The sequence below is a fragment of the Narcine bancroftii genome, chromosome 3 (assembly GCF_036971445.1).
Source record: "Narcine bancroftii isolate sNarBan1 chromosome 3, sNarBan1.hap1, whole genome shotgun sequence".
NCBI lineage: Eukaryota > Metazoa > Chordata > Chondrichthyes > Torpediniformes > Narcinidae > Narcine > Narcine bancroftii.
This window is the reverse complement of record NC_091471.1, coordinates 130,756,397-130,774,060: the sequence shown is the minus strand read 5'-3', so window position 1 is coordinate 130,774,060 and position 17,664 is coordinate 130,756,397. Positions and strand designations below refer to the sequence as shown.

The 17,664-nt window shown below is 35.1% G+C and overlaps 1 protein-coding gene across 12 annotated transcripts in view; it reads right to left on the bottom strand.

The window, feature by feature from the left end:
- The window catches only part of lcorl (ligand dependent nuclear receptor corepressor-like), a 136,260-nt gene that overhangs the window by 40,504 nt on the left and 78,092 nt on the right, over nucleotides 1–17,664 (bottom strand). For 2 of the 12 annotated variants that reach the window (XM_069925102.1, XM_069925103.1), the window contains exon 7: nucleotides 3,173–3,235. The exons of 9 other annotated variants lie outside the window; for them this stretch is intronic. In XM_069925102.1, coding sequence (XP_069781203.1) covers nucleotides 3,190–3,235 — 46 coding nt within the window. In that variant the 3' untranslated portion in view covers nucleotides 3,173–3,189. Of the gene's footprint in view, nucleotides 1–3,172; nucleotides 3,236–7,838; nucleotides 12,149–17,664 lie in introns of those variants that run through there. One more of the 12 variants, XM_069925100.1, reaches the window with a different exon arrangement.

The window sequence follows — 17,664 nt, the reverse complement described above, 5'->3', positions numbered from 1 at the left end:
GCAAATTCTCTTGCATATTAAAGAGGTTGAAGTTTAAACTTATTAATCATTAAATACATCTTCCAAATTTTCAATTTTTATTTTGACTTATCACAAAAATGTCTTATTAGTGGACACTCAATTGCAGTAAAGATCATAGCACTTCAGGCCTATTGCAGCTTTAGGCACAGCTAAGCTATATCCTGCTGTAGATACAAGGCACAAAGATTGTTCAGACCCACTTATAAGTACATCTACAGAATGTATAAATATGGAGAAAACTTATTTACCAAAGAATGGGTTTCAGACCTTTCGAAGGCAACCTCCAACTATAAATAATTCTATTAAGCTTCAACTTTCTTCTTTGTATCCACCCAAGATCAAATATCTCAACAGTAATCTACTCTAATCACTTAAAGCATTTAGCAATACATTGTGCTGCCTGAACAACACCGACTTAATTATAACCAACTTTACCTATCCCCCATTAACAAAAATAACCTTTGGTGTATCAAAAACTAGATTCACAAGTACTGTGCAGGCAAGATTTCCTCTATAAACATATCTTGTCTAATAGTATGTGGCACTGAACCATCTTTGAGTAGCATTTCTCAACACCATTAAAAAACTTGCACAATATCATTGTCTGAGGGCCCTTCTCTTGGAAGTTATTCAGTTCCCCAAAATGAGAACAAATGAGATCAAGTTGCAAATACTAGATCAGTTTGAATGTTCAAAGATGCAAAAGATTAGAACTAGGGGGGTGGGGAGGGGGAAATGAATAGCAATCATAACTCCACAAGAAAAGGAAGGGAACTGGTGCCAAACTTCCAGAAATTTTGAAAACAAAAAAGCATTAGATTATAAAGAATCAAAAGAATTCATACATCGTCTACCTCCATTCAACCTGGCCAAAGAGATCTATTTAATCCTACTTCTCAGTCCTTAATTTTGTAAAAGTGCTTCTAATTCCTCTCCATGACTTTGCATCTTCAAATTAACAGTCTTAATTTGAAATTTTCTATATATGGAGGACCTTTCCTAGACCTAACTTACTATGAAGAAAGCATAGCAGCACCTCAGGAGTTTGTGGAGGTGTGATACGACAATGGACACCTTAGCAAACTTCTACAGCTGTGTCGTGGAAAGTGTGCTTACTGGCTGCATCACAGCCTGATATGGGGGCACCAATACCTCTTAGTGGAAAGCCTGCAAAAGTAGTGGAACAATGGGCAAAACTTTACCCATTGAATAAATCTACATGGGACACTGTCGTCAGAGAGCAGCAGCAATCATCAAGGATCCACACCATCCAGGACATGCTATGTACTAGCTGTGACAGCCAACAAGAGGTATAGGTGCCATAAGACTTGTACCACCAGGTTAAGGAACAGTTGCTACCCCTCCATATCAGACTCCAAAACAACAAACTCAGACTTATTTAAGAAGTTTTTACTTTGCACATTATTACTGAATATTTATTTTTCTGTATTGCACAGCTTGTTTATATTTCTTTCTTTGTTTACATGTATCTCTTGTACATGCAATTTTTTTTGGAGTAGTTTTTACACTACTGAGAAGCAGAAATTTTGCTTGGCCCTCAAGGTTGTATGTAATATCATGTATGCACTCTCACAATAAATCTGAACTTTGAACTTCATACGCCCTAATTTTTCCCTTCACTCACTTCTCTCATCAATTCCTGAGCTTTCAAAAGGTATGCATTACAAATCTATGTATATTTTATCTGAATTATACTTCACTGCATTCTGTCTTTATGAAGTCTATTTCCTTCTCAGCCATTTTTTTTTTAATGGATTCACTCTATGGACAATGAAATAGAACTTCCAACATATTCCTTCACATGATTTATATTTTTGCACTGAATGAACAAAAATCCTCAATGAAATAGGAATTCCCATCTTCATAAACAAAAACTGCAGGAAGGACCCATGAAGTCAGACACCATTTCAAGTTAAGTTTTTTTTAGTGTATGGGTCATTAACATGTAAACTGTCTCTCTCCAAGGTGGTTCTCTAATTTCCAGTTTTTATTTTGGATCTTTGGCATCTGTAGTTTTGCCACTTTCATATTTCTTTAGACTTTACTTGCATCTTCCATTACAATTTGCTTTTTTTTAATGCAAACCTACTATCAATTAAACACTGCATTTTGTCTATTTGTTTTCTACTAGGTTTAAGTCTATTTGTCACAAAATACCTAGTAGAAAACAAATAGACAAAATGCAGTGTTTAATTGATAGTAGGTTTGCATTAAAAAAAAGCAAATTGTAATGGAAGAAGAGGTCTTCTGCAAACTGGTTATCCCTAATGTTCATACACCTGTGTAATGAGCATAAATAGAATACAGGATTGCAATGAAAAGATTAATTAGCACCAAAGACAGCATACTATTGGACTTATTCAGGAGCCTGATAACTGCAGGGAAGAAACTGACTTTGAGCCTGTTGGTGTGTGCTTCCACAATCTTAAGACTATGATACAATCCCAATCCAAGCACAATTTTCCTTTATTTCTGACTGTAAATCAACTATTTCCAGTTTCCTTTGTGTCTACATTTAAAACAAAGTTATTTTTTCCCATTACATATTATTACTGACCTATTGTAAACTTTTGTCTCAATAGGTCTGGATTGGCTATTCAGGACAGAATCAAGATGGTTCCTCACCCCAAAGCAAGAGAATCTTTAGAATTATTTGCTAAAGAAGGCAGTGACGTCCAATATCATTGAGGAGATTAAAGACAGGAGAGGAACAGATTTTAGCTATGAAGGTAATTCACGAATAAGAGATAAGTGAAGAAAAATTGCACTGAGGTAAAGGTCGGCCATGATCTTATTCAACAGCAGAGCAGGCTCAAAGGGCTGAATGGCTTTATATATTTATTTCCTGTTATGCTCTTTTTCATATTTCCTATATTTTATTTTTCTCTTCTCTACAATATTAACTCTTCTCCAATCTATTAAAATACTCAATTTTTACAAACTAAAAACCAAGGAAATTTTATTCTCAATACTCAGGCCAGACTTAAAGTGCTCACAAGAGTGATGATTGTAAGATTATTCAAAGACAACTTACAATTTATTCTTCAGCATGCATGAACAGAATTTCTGCTTCTCCAAATTGAGAAAATATAAAGATGCATCTGAAAGCAAAGCTATCTTTAATTCTTACCGCAAAGTGTTTGTCTCCTAATCAGGGATGCATCTTCTCAGCAATTCCCTTGCCACCCCGCTGCTGAAAGCAATGAAACAATCCAGGAACGGGGAAGGGGTGGTGGTGGGATAAAGAAGGGAAAGGAGTAAGAAGAGAACAGGGGAGAAGAGAAGAATATCAGGAACAAAGATGAACGCCAAATTTATTATGCCACCCAATCTCATACTAAATGAAGTTTTATTGATCAGGAAATGGTCAGCTGTTTGCATAAATACTTCAGACACCTATTGCGAGGCATTGGTTTGAAGTGATGGTTTTCAATCTGCACTGGAAATTCTACAATTTGCTTATATTTTAATAAGATTCTAATTGTTCTAAAAAACATCTGCACTAATAATTAGGTTCAAGCAAACTAAATGGATGTGATATATGCACATTTATAAAACTTAATTGTGTTAACTAGAATATAAAATTATGGAATGACACGACATGAGATATTTTTGCTGTTGCAGCTATGCTGGAATCATGAATTACTATTCAATTAATTCCACATCCCTGTTTTTTTTCACAATGGTCCTAAAAATCTGTCTAATTTCAAAGTATTTCTCTAATTGTCTTATTATTGAATTTATTTCCAATATTGTTTTAGATAATGCATTGCCCATAACCAAGTTATTTTCCCTTGTGTAGCATCTGGTATGTTTGCCTATGAGCATAAACAGACATCCTCTGGTTAATTTCCTTCCCAAATCCTCTCTGCTGCAAAGAGGAAAAAATTACATTTATATAATCAGCTCATGCAACTTGAGTTCTTTATGCTTGACACAATCATAGAAAATGTACCCCACACTTGTGTCCTTGATATCCTCCTGAGAATGTAACACCCAGAAGTTTATGCAATATTCCAGCCAGGGCTTGGATGAATTTAGCTTTACTTTTTTGCTTTTAAACTCATGCTTCTGTTCATAAAATTGAAGATCTTGTTTGGAATAGAATCAGTGTTAAGGAACAAATTCCACTCAATGTTGAAGCAGATCTAGCTTGCTTTCAAAAGGACCCATGATCCTGCATCCTCTTTAAAATAATTCCACGTACTTAAATTTTTTTTTCTATCCAAATGAACCACTTGTCCCTTTTCTGCATAAAATTTCATCTTCCAAGTTGCCAAATTCACCAAGTCTGGTATAATTCCATTTATAGTTCACTCCATTTTACAGGTTTCACATCAGCTAGAAACACTGAAATTATATAGACCAAAGCCAAGTCAATTTCTAGAATTTACGAAGAGCAATGCTGGCCCCAGGGATATCACTACATGCTTAAATCTGGAAAAACAAATCATTCTTCTACTTTATGCCCTTTAGCTATTATTCATGCAACTGAAATTTTATATACAATCACAATACTCTCATCATATCACTTTCAGAACTCAAGCACATTCTAAGTGACAGTCAGACTTGTTCTTTTAACTTATCCACACTATGCTGATTGAATAATAATTGCCAACTTTAAACTGGAAGAATGTGTCAAGACCTTCTATAATTTCCACTTTTGTTGTCCCCAAGAAGAGGTAACATCTTTATATTCAGCATTAGAAATCTTTCATGTATTTTCTTCTATATTCATTCTTACCGATTTCTCTATTACCTCTTTAGATATTTGGAGCTTACTGCTCTTTGGTAAAGACAGTTGTAAAATTCGCACTCAGCATTTCAGCCATGGCCTTTGCTTTCATTAAGTGGTCACTCGTTTGATCCTACCTACTAGGGTGCATACAATTTAAAAAAAAATCTATACTGTATTGGAAACAGATTTCTGCTTTTTTTTTAAAAATATTACCTACAAATTTATTTTCATAAATTCACAATGTTTATGATCTTTCTCTGCAATTTTCTGCAGAAATAAACAATGTTGGAGGAACTCAACAGGCTAGGCAGCGTCCATGGAAGGCCGAACCCCTTTGTCAGGAACGCTGGACCAAAGATTTCATCCCTAAATGTTGTCCATCTTCTGCCTTCCCTAGATGTTGCCTTAACTCCTGAGTTCCTCCAGCATTTTGTGTATTTCTCCAGTTTATTTAGTATCAGCAGGTTTCATTTACCTCTTTTGTGCTATTTGGGAATTCTGTTCATGCATTTATCAACTCAAGGTCAAAAGCCACAGCAAAATTAAGCAATCTGGTCTGTTTTAAACGCGTCGAGGAGTGGAATTTGGTCCTTACCTACCACCTATTCCATTCCATCCATGCTGTTTCATTTGACAAAGTTCCATAAAGCAGATTGTTCAGGAAAGTAAAAGCTAATGGAATAAAAATGAAGATAATAACAAAGGAATAAACAGCTAAGTGGAGCGAGAGCAAAGGTTAAAAATAATTTATGTGATTATAGCATTGTATTTAATGTTCTGCATGGCTAAGTACTATCAAGTCTTTTTACAGATTTATCAGAGGTTTGAACTCAAATACGTGAGCTAAGATTGTTTGAAAAACTGAAAGTAAAAATTGTAGTGAAGTACTTGGCCACAGAAAAAATGAATAGGCAGCTTAGGAGGGTGCAGAAGTGGCAAATTGATATCAATCTGGAAAAATGTGAAGTTATGAATTTGGGGAGGACAAATAAGACAAGGAAATGTATAAGTAAAATGAAGCTACTAATAAATGCAGAGAAACAAAAAGATTCTGAAACATACAGAATCAGGTGTTTCACAGAGCATCAGGGAGATTTGCTTTGATTAGCCAAAGTAGAGAACTGTTATATTAGTTAGGCAAGAACTTGAATGTGTAGAGTTCTTGTCACCAATTCAGAAGAATGCAAAAGATAAAGAGTTGCAAGGATGTCACTGGAGTAGACTGAGTTTTTTTTTTGTACGAACATGGATATGACACTTAATTGAGGCGCAGGGTGGAAAAGGCATATCCCTTGGGACAGATGTAGGTAATTAAAGCACATACAATTATTTTTTAAGAAGGATTTAAAGGAAATTGAGGGAATAGTTTCACTTAAAGAAAAGCTGGAGTGTGGAACTCACTACTGAAAGGGTGATGGATACAAGAAACATACATCACATGTTAAAAGCATCTGAACACATGAAGAGCTGTAGCCTACAAAGTTACGAAGAAAGAACCGGGAAATTGGAATAACCCAAGTAGCTCTATTATTGACCTGAATTGACAAAATGGAATAGACGTCTCCTCCTGACACCTATACACATAACTGCTCATTATCCAGACAGACCACTCAAATTCATAGTTGCTTTGGTCTTCTGTAATTCTTCCAAGTGGTATTCTCCTCATTGTCCTCGTTCAATTCTCTCTTTAAACTGTTATGAACTTTATCTGATCGCAATATCTGCAATTTTACCAACATAGATTTATGTTTAAAACACAGAGACAGTTAATGATCAACAAAGGTTTTAATTCCCTCAAGTATTGAAGATAGAAGCAACCTTGAATTGCAATTTTTAATGAAAAGATATGGACAATCCCAATACCCATCCATATTAAGAACAAGGGCAGATAAAATTAGAGGTAGGTACAATACAAAAGAGCATGTTCTCACGCAGGGGAAGCTCTTCAAAGTGAAAGATATAGGAACATTCTCACACAGAGGAAGCTTTTTTAAAAGGGTGCAGATATAGAAGAGACATTTTTAAGAATTGGGACATCTAAAGATTAAGGAGTAAAAGATAAATTGAAGCACAATCACAACCATGACTTAAATGAATGGTAAAGCAGACAAGACCGTAAGGTCTGTTCCTAATACAAAATTAATCCCTATTCAACAGTCGCCTGATTTATACGTTCTTATGCTGCCTTCTCAGTTCTTAGTTTAATAATCAAGGATGCAGATCAGGACCTCCAATTAACATGTACATGTTTTTTTTCCACAATCCAACTTGAAAAATATCAACAGTTTCTAATACAACACATGACTAAAATAAGTTATCTTTGAAATAATAAAAATAATTTTGACTTTTCAGTGAATAATGCATACAAAAAAATTATAGACATTCACATGAATATCAACTCATTTCCGCTGATTAAAACTGATACTGTTTCCGTTGCACCTACAACCAAGTTTACTAATATGAATCGCAAGATCATGGAATCACATCATTTTGACCACTGAGCACTTTCCCCTTCTGCATCTGCGTTCAACCATCTACAACTTCAAGCTAAGCAATTTCATATCAAAGCTATTATACAGTATCTCCAGAAAAATAAAAATCCCTCAACTAAATCCATTCTTCAACTTCAAATGTGATGTGATAAATAATCTGTAACAATTTAACGTTAAAAAAGGACCTCGAATAGGTTTTAAAAAAATTGCAGATTTTCTTCGATTTAAACTAATGACTAATTTTTAAAAATAAAATTAATAATTATACTTCAAAGACAAATTAGATATTTATGAGACTAATGCCTGCAAAAGATTACACAATGTCATTCTATTGTTGAAGTGCTCGAGTTAATATAACTAGACAGCAGAAAAGGAAACTTTAGAATTAGTCATGTAAAATAGTTTCAACTACTTTTTTTTTCTGTCTACTGGGATGCAGAATAAAGAACACGAAGGACACAATGTTATGATCCACTGTACATAAAAAAGACAACAATCACATTTTACTAGTTTTGAATTTTATGTGCAAAAGCATCAAAGTGCTTTACTACAAATTACAACCTATAAACACAATTAAAACAGCTGAAATCTGTACAGATTGAGGATTATTAAACAACACATCATAAGAAAACAGAATCACAGTAAATGTGTAACACCACATGACACATTGTCCAGATAACATTGTTTTCATTAGAAAATATTGTAATAAATAATTCATGAATATAGTGCAATTGATTTATGCATAAATATAACTAATAATCTAAAATCAGTTTTACATTTACATTAACCAATTTTTAAAATCAAGGCAGCCACAGAGTTTAGCTATATTACTGTGAAAATGGAAATACTGCACTGCAATTTGAAAATAAACAAGTGATAAATCTGTATTTACGGTAAACTAAAAATTAGTTTTAATAAACGTAATATACAATATAAAATTTCCCCATTATCTACCAGAAAATGGTTTTGAACATTACTGAGCAGTAGTTCTAAAAACAGAGGCACTGTTTTGCAATACAAAATCTTTTTTCAGAAACATTCTTAAGTACTAAAGTTGGTTGTCACGATATTAACATTATGGGGAAATCTAATTAAAAACAGATAGTGACACAATAGTCAAACATGTAGTGTTTCAAAAATCTATTTTCCTGTCATTAAAGATAATCAAATCTGGTGTTTAATATACATTACATAAAGCTAAGAAGCTCTCAAAGTTAAGAAAAATGTAAAACCACTAAATTTGTTTCATTCAATTTCAAGAACATATTTCAATTAATGCCGTCAGTAATCTTTCTAAAAAATTAATTTTTAAAAAAACTTTTAAATTATGCATTCCCTCCATTCAACCCTATTTTCTTGACCATTTTATTTTTTTTTTGCTTTGAAAATAAAAATGCCATTGAAATGATTGACTGCAAAAGATTAACATTTCATGTTAATGTAAGTTACTTATAGACTTTCAATGTAATATAGCATGAAATGATTTAAAGGAACAAGGGAACAATAACAATATCGTGACATCCCTAGTACTAATCTGGAACCATATCTTAAAGGTCTTTTGTAATGCTTGTATTAAAATTGAGCCTAAATTCTAAAAAAATGACTAAACCAAACGATGTCACTTTTGTTTTTATGGCGAGATAGCTGAATGCTAATGTATCCATACTGCCAAAGCAAAGAAAGTCTGATTTTTTTTAATGACAGAAGGCAATTTCACCTAATCATGAAAATTGTGAATGGGTTCTTAACTTCAGTAGGAACTACAAAGGTAAGACCTTCAACGCAAATCCAAAGTGTTCTTTTAAAATGAAAAACTTATCTATTCCAAGTCACAAAATTAGAAAATTGATTAGCAACACAAGAGACTTAAAACTGTTCAAAGCTTTTCTTAACTATTCATACAGAGACCCTGATTTCAAAAAGCTGTTTTCTAGTAAATCTATATCAAAATGCAACAGCTGAATTTGGTAATCTTTAAATGTATATGATTCACACAAACCGAATGAATGTATTAGCTTTGTAAAATGAGAAGAGCAGCTGTTGATTTTGTATTGAGAAGGACATATGAACACAAGAACTGAAATAGCTGGATTAGATTTGTAAAACTTGAAGCATTTTCAAAGTCTCTGACAAGAACACAATCAAATTAGCAAAATCCCACCTTGGGAGTATGAAAAATGTAATCTTGTTATCACATCCTATACCTACATTTTTTTCATTAAATACAGACTAACAGGAGCAATAAAACATACTATTCTCTTCAGTGCATCTTATGCATCATGCTCTGTACAGTGCTATCAATTTGTTAGTTATTTTGTTTGAACCTATAGCTTATCCAGGTCAATAAAACTAAAAATTTTCCAAATTTTCATATATCCCATATAAAATTGGAGCATTTCAAACTATAGGCAAGTTTCATTATGCACCATTTCCTCTAAAAGGTAATTTTAGTGGGTACCTAAAATTAGGAAAAAAAAACTTTTAAACTTTTATTATTTGTTAATATTGGGCACTCTGAAGCATCAATGCTTTAAGTATGGAGTCATAAAATTTAGTTTCCCATTTTACCAATATGCCAATCTCATCTACTATGTTTGAATGCAAGACTGATGGTATAGGGTAGAGTTGGGGAAAAGTGTTCTCGTGACTACAGTAAAGTCAGCCAGTGGAAGGCACAAAACTTGAGAGCGGACTGCGACTTGCAAAGTAGCACATGGTTAAGTGGACTGGGAAAAAATGACCAGGTCCCAGCTTGGGGCTCAGCAGCTGAAAGCCTTATACCAGGCCCTCAGTTGCTGGCAACTGGTTTTGTGTGAAGGTGCCAATGGTGAACGGGACTCCCCAAGAGCCTTAGGTACTGATGGCTCCTAATGCTTTGGGGCTTTGGAATCAGGAGTCATGGAGGAATGCCCTGAGCTCAGGTTCATTGCAGGACAGGAGGTTGTGTAGCTATGGAGGGTACATGGCACAGGAGATGGTGACATTGGAGGAGGTGGCAGGATCCACTGACAATGTTTCTTGCTTCTCTTTTTTGTCTTGATAGTGGCACTGTATCAATAGTGCCCCTTTGTGTGAACTTTGCAGAGCAATCAAAGATTTTTGTGTACATGACAATAACAGAATCTCAAATTAATTAAATAAATAAATATCTTGCCAACAAGGCTGATTAATTAATACAGATCCTTATAGCTCTTAAAAAATGCTTTAACTTGCCAATCTACTGTTGGCATCTCTAAATGTCACACTTTTAAAATTAGTGAAATGAATGTCCGCATTACTAAACAATTTGAAACACAAATCTAATGTGTACAAGTTAAATCACAATGGCCTGGACCTAAACATAGCTCACAATGTGCTCCAACATCTTCCTTGATTAAAATGTGTTTACACTGATCTAACTTTTAAAATTTACTGTAACGTTCAGTTGGCAGGTTGATTTTGTACTTAAGAATCAAATTTTCTTACCCATTTTAGGTAGTAAGACTGGTCAGTTCATTGCTTTTACTGACTTGGGCTCAGGGAGCCAATCCTATTAAATAATGTGTTTGCTACTATTTGTGTCTTTCAACCGAATCTCTGAAAACACTTACAACATGACAATTTTCTTTCTACAACTTTCTAAACACAGATAGTATTATTCTACAAGAGCATTATGATGAGAACTAGCAAATATAACTGCACTTAAGTATATTCCTTTTGAAGTGCAGTTAGATCCCTGCTTGAAACTATGCTTTGCCTGAAGGCCAAAGGGTGGTTTTACAATACTAGTTAAATAGCATTTACTGTATGGTGAAGTCCATCTGAGTTACATCCCTTTGGGAGGATTTATGTAGACTTGTTGCTACTTTTGGAGCTGCTTGTCCCTGAATTTGTCATAGTGAACAACCCAGTGTCTGTTAATCTGAGTTTCTTCTTCGGAGGTGTCTTCAGTGTCCCAGATCGTTCTTTTACTTTGTATTCTAAAGTGCTGTGAGGTACACCATAAATCCCTTGTGCTTTAGAGACACTCATTTTTCCACTCATCACCATTGTAATAGCTTCTTCCAAAATGTCATGATCGTATTGCCGATAACGGCCACGCTTTTTTCTTGGTTGTTTACTGTCTTTTAGACTAATATGATCCTGACTATCACTTTCAGATGGCACATCAATTGTGCCATTTTTTACATTAAGACATAGCGGAGAAAGGTCTCCACGTAGTAGGTAGGAATCAACACTAGAATGAGTTAAAGGTAAAGAACATTCAATTTTACTCTGCTTGGGCAGGATAGTTTTGAGTTTTTGAAGAGCTGATCCTTCCAGCAGCGAGGAGGTCTTTGATACCTGGTACATAACATCGAGGAGGCCACAGCTGTCAGACTGGGTTTTGGGCACAGAGCTTGCTCGTACCTGAGGGATTTTTAACTGAACAACAGAGCTACTAACACTTTCTCTATGAAGGTTGTCACTTTTTTCTTTTAGTTGTGTAACCATTCTTTGCAGGGTTAATTGATGGAGGTAACTGGAAGCAGTGGGGAACTTCAACTCTGAGGTTTCTAGATGTGAGAGTTTTCGGTATGTGCTGCATTGATCAGGACTATGTTCTGCCTGAGCTCTGGCCCACAATGCAACTTTTTGTAGAAGAGCATTCGGTTCCCCAAAGGTCTTCGATAAACAACCTTCTCTGGTGTCTCTGGTTTTACTTTTCAATGGTACTGCTCCTCCTGATAAGGCTTCCAAATGAAAAAGTAAAGTCTGGTGAGGTATTCCATAAAGTATGGCTGCTTTATTCATGTCCAATGCCCCTGACTGAATGTCTTTCAAGGCCTTTGAAAGCAAACCATCTGCAAATTCAGCACTTCGTTTCACGTGCTCTTCAGTGTTTTTCTGTCGTCTCCTAGGATGGATGGAATGAAACGATGGTAAGCTGACGCATGAGACTGGCACACAGCTATGGAAGGGAAGGGTCCACTCCTTTATTACAGGCTTGCTTGGGTAACATCACTGCTTCTCTCACTGTTTAAGTTTTTTGAGTTCTGGCTGTTATTGCTTAAAGTTGTAAAATTACAGTTCTGGTGGGCAGTGCAAATGTTTGATTACAATTCTAAAGCAGTCTCGGCAAGAGCTTTATGTTACAGTTCAATATTTTTGTCAATATTTCTTGAAGTTGTTATCTCGTGATAGTTGCTTGCAAAACAAAAGTACAACTTTCACAGTTTTAGAGCTTCAATTAATGTCCTTTTCAATTTACTAAGTCCTAAAGCAATGTGTTAGTAGAATAGTGACGTTACCGCTAAACAAGTAATAAAAGAGTCAACCCTCTTTTGTTTCCAGGCAGGGTACTGCAATCACAATATGTTAAGAACTTTTCCAAAATATTGCACAAAACATGAAGCACAAGCCACATTAACACTGCACAACAACAATTTACAGTGACAATCCAAATGTGACATTTTAGAACTAATATTTTTAAACACATCCAGGTTAAACAGATAAGGATGCCAATTTTAGTTTTGGCCACATGCCATTACTATTAACATTTATTTTGCATTTTTTAAAAAAAAGAAAAATATACAAAGTCATTACAACTGTTCCAATATCAATACATTTGTCCTAAAGGTACAACTTTCTTGGAGATTGCTTAGAAATACCTTAAGTGCCAGAAGTGTCAATATAAATTAGAATAGTTGTAAATTCCAAAGAGTACATTAATTATTGAACAAAAACATGTCTGCATCTAACTCAGGACATTTAATATTAATAGGCATTTCTTTCAGATATTCATAATTACTTATAGTTAAGTTTTATTTGAATCAATTTTTTGAAATACAATTAATGGATACAAATATTACATCAGTCTATTGTCAAGAGTAGAAAATTATGGAAGGTAATGTTCAGAGAAAGATACATATAGAAACAGGTCTTTGGCCCACTGAGTCCTCATCAAACATTAATATCCATAAACACTAATCCGATATTAATTCCATTTTATTATCCTGCATTCCCACCATTTCCCCCATATTCTATCATCTACACACAAGGTACAAATTTAAAAGTGACCACCTAACGTACCAACATGCACATTTATGGAATAAGAGAGGAAACTGAACTACCCGAGGGACAACCTATGTGATCACAAGGAGAATGTGCAACCTCAACACAGAGCACAAGTAGTCAGAATTGAGGCAGCAGGTCTACAAGCTGAACTCACTACACCAATATCAAGTTGAAAAAAATCCCAACTGCCAGCACTTCTGATCCAAGAGATTTTCAGCATGATTCCTGTTAATAGGATAATACTTAGAAATTATTAAGGTAGTAAATGTCTGTATTTGTTCGTCCCTTCTACAGGGATTGGGAAATAATTTACTCAAATAATTTTTATTCCTTCTGAAGAAGTTTTAATATTTTAAAATAGGATAATCAAAATGCTTTTGGAGCATCTAGACAAACTTTCCTTCAACTGTTTAATTCAATATTAAACAATAAACATTTGATTACCATTTAGATATAATGGGCTCGAATCTTGTGTTTGGTGTTTGTACCCACTCCCCTGAAAAGAGGATTTTTTGACCTGACAAATTTCATTTTTCCTTCTATATACTGTACAATTCCTGACCTAATGAATGTTTCTGACATTTTTTTTTAATTTGTTATAAATATTCCAATCCTGGAAGGAAAGGGAAAACATAAGATACAGTACAATTAGGCCATATGATCTCTTGTTCTGTTATTCAGCAAGATAATTTCCAATCTTCAACCTTGATTACATTTTTCTATCCATTTCTTATATCTCTTGATACCTAAACATTTATTAATCTTTCTAAAAAAAATCTCAATAATTAAGTATTCACTGGCCTCTCAGTTTACATAATTCTTGATTAATGATAAATTAACAATAGCAGTGGCCCAGCAATTGTGCAATGTCTGGAATATGACACCAGACACAGCACATCTGATTTGATGAAAACCAGCCATCTGAATTACTAATATAAACAAACATTACAGAGCTACCATATCCGAATCAGGACATATACACTGTTTTAATTTATATTCTCCTTCTCCTTTCAACCTCAATTTAAACTATTAATAAATTATAGCAAATACAAATCCTGAACATATTTAGACTAATACACTTTGAAATTGGTATCTTGTGCCAATTTTCTATTATTTATTATTTAAGATTCAGTCTCTTCTACATTGCCGATTTCTTTGGTGATATTTTGCTATATACCAATAATGAGTCCATAGCACTACTAGAAGCTTCCAGTTAACCTCCACTTTATTTCTCTATATCATCCAAATCCCTCTGTCCAGATTTTCATATACTGTTTCAGTAATATTCACCAAGTTCAAGGAATGAGATCTTCTTTCTGTGGTATTCTTAAGGTAGAACCATGGAAGATTAAAACACAGAAACAAGCCCCTTCTAGTCTGTGCTGGACCATTTTTTTTGCCTTGCCCACTGACCTGCTCCCAGTCTATAGCCCTCCATACTTCTCTCATCCATGTACCTGTCCAAATGCTTAAATGTTAAAATTGAGCCCACATTCACCACTTCAGCTGGCAGCTCGTTCTATACTTCCACCACTCTGTGTGAAGAATCTCTGGTTTGTATGTCACCTACCCTCAGAGGAAAAAAGCCTATCTACATTTACTCTATCTATCACCCTCATAATTTTAAATACCTCTAACAAATCTCCCCTCATTCTTCTATGCTCCAGCTTTAGATCTAATCACCCCAACGCGCATTAGGGTTATTAATATAAAACCACAGAAATTTGATTACAGATACAATGTGATTGAACCTTGTGTTTGGAGTTCCCTTCATAGTTTTTCAAGTAAATGTACCCATTCCCCTACAAGAAGATTTTTGACCTGACAAATTCCATTTTTCCTTCCACATATATCCTAACCTCAACAGTAGCTGCTCGTTATGGAAGATATTTGCACCATTTATTGAGGATGCAGACGGTGTGGACTTGTGCCTCATTTTGATATGCAGCAAGTAGGTGGTTCTCAAACAAAAGGCTGCTATCTTTGTTCCTCCATATTCAAGTTACAGTGACATTGCCCTGCTAGATGCCACTTGTGATGAAGTGCTTTGGGAGATTAGTTATGCAGCAAATTAACTATCTCAGGAAGAATCTGGACCCACTTCGGTATGCCCATCATCACAATAGGTTAAAGGTAGATACCACCTCACCCACCCTCCACTCTGTAGTAATCACTTACACCACAGAAACACCTACAACTCTATGCTCAACACCATTACCCCAGCAAAACATGACCAAGATAAAGAACTGGATGCTGGACTTCCTCATCGGCAGACTAGCAATACCACCTTCACCGCACTGACCATAAACACAGGGGCACACCAAGGTTACGTACTTGGTCCCACACTCTTAATCCTTGTACACCCATACTGTGTAACTAAGTTCAGCACCAACTCTATCTTAAAATTAATTAACATTACTATTGTTGGCCAAATAACTGGAAATGACAAGTCAGAATACTGGAGATTGAGAATCTGGTGGGTGGTGCCATAATAACAATTTTGGTCAATAAAGCCAAGGAACTTACTGCTCATTTTAGGGTGGCGAAGTTGGGGCACCACACATCTGTCCACAGTGATGGGAAGGAGGTGAAGAGAGACAGAACCTTCAAGTTACTGGGAGCCAATATTTCAGAAGACTTTTGTGGGGGACAGCACATTGAGGCAACCATGAGAAGGGACACCAACACTTCTACTTTTCAAGGAATGTGAGGAGATTTGGCATGTCCTTGAATACTCTGTCAAGCTTCTGTGATTGCATCACTGCCTGGTTTGGCCATTTAAGTGCCCAGAAACACAGAAGGCTGCAAACATAGTTCTAGGTACAACTCAGGCTCTGACCTCCCATTCACTGCAGATATCTGTGTGAGCTAAAGAAGGCAGTTGACATCATAAAGGAGACCCAACAACCTCTCTCACTGCTAGCTTTGGGCAAAAGGTACAGAATCCTGAAAATCAGCACCTCTAGGTTCAAGAAACTTAAAGAAACCCAGACTTTTGGACCTCCCCTTGGTATAATAATCATAGTGTATGTACTTCGACTAATTTGTATGACAGTAGTAACTCCATCATCAACAATTCCTTCACTTTACTATTCTGCATGTGACCAGATACATTTCATTTAGACAGTTTACATCGCAACTGATCTGTGTTAACCTTTATGTTTAAAAGCGGCAATTCTTTTATAAAAATGTCTTAGTGAATTATAAAGTTAAAATATTTGTATTGTATCTGTATTCTTAGTAATTTAGCTGTGGGTTGGTACAGGGTCACACACATGTCACAACACATTTACAGAAAACCATTATTTTCTGAGAAGAGTGTTCATTCTTGAGTGGACTGCCTTCGACAGACAGGGCTAATGGATTTCAGGTGGGTCTTAATTATTCAAGAACTGCTGAGGAAGCCATCTGTTTTTAATCAAAGCCACTTAAGCCTCTTGAACAGAGATGAGGTCAAAGGTTGTTATCGATATGGAATGGTTTTAAAAAAGGAACAGAATTTTCATAGAAATAAAACTGATGGTCATGTGGTTTCCAAGAATCGGGACTCACCTTGGATGTAATCGTCACATGATTTGGAGAAATGTATTACCGAATTCAGACATTTTGTATTCAATTTTGGAAGAGTACACAAGCCAAAACCCCTGTGACACAGAGGTTGAAAACTTGTGAAAGACAGGGTTAAGTTAAAGTAACCAGAAATGGTGCTGCTGTTGTGTGCTACTCTTGGGAAAAGGGGAACACAGAATCAGTGGCTTTTGAAATAATGAAGACCATTTCATTGTCTCTTTAGAAAAGAGGACAGATTTCTATTGGGTCTATTTTTAATCCTTCGTTTAATCCTTGTCTGGTTTGTGACTTCACCATGGCAGAAAATACCCACAGGGTGAGTAAAAAGGCCTGAATATTTAAAAGTGCTTTATAATTATTTCTGAACTGAGAATTTAAGACCTTCAAGCAAGACTAAAATGATGCTAAACTTTTAAAGATTGACTTTTCACGATGCACACTTAAATTTACACATAGTGGAGTTAAGTTTAGAGATAAATAAAAAATATTATGTTGTTAATAGTTTAATTAAAAACTATTATTTTGAATTTACCATTTTCTGGTAGATTTTCCATTGCTGTTCCTGTATTAGTGCTAACAAAGTCCCTTTAGTCCCAAGCAAAATTTAAAAGGGTTGTTAGTTTGTAATACCATACTTAATGAAATCATCCATTGCTAAACCCTCTTTTCACTTGCAACACTTCATTCAACTTCTATAGAACAACTTACACCACTCCCCAATTCATCTTGTTTGTTTAGGTCTGTATTTGCTTAACTATTGTTCTAGAAAATCTTCCAAGTCCTCAG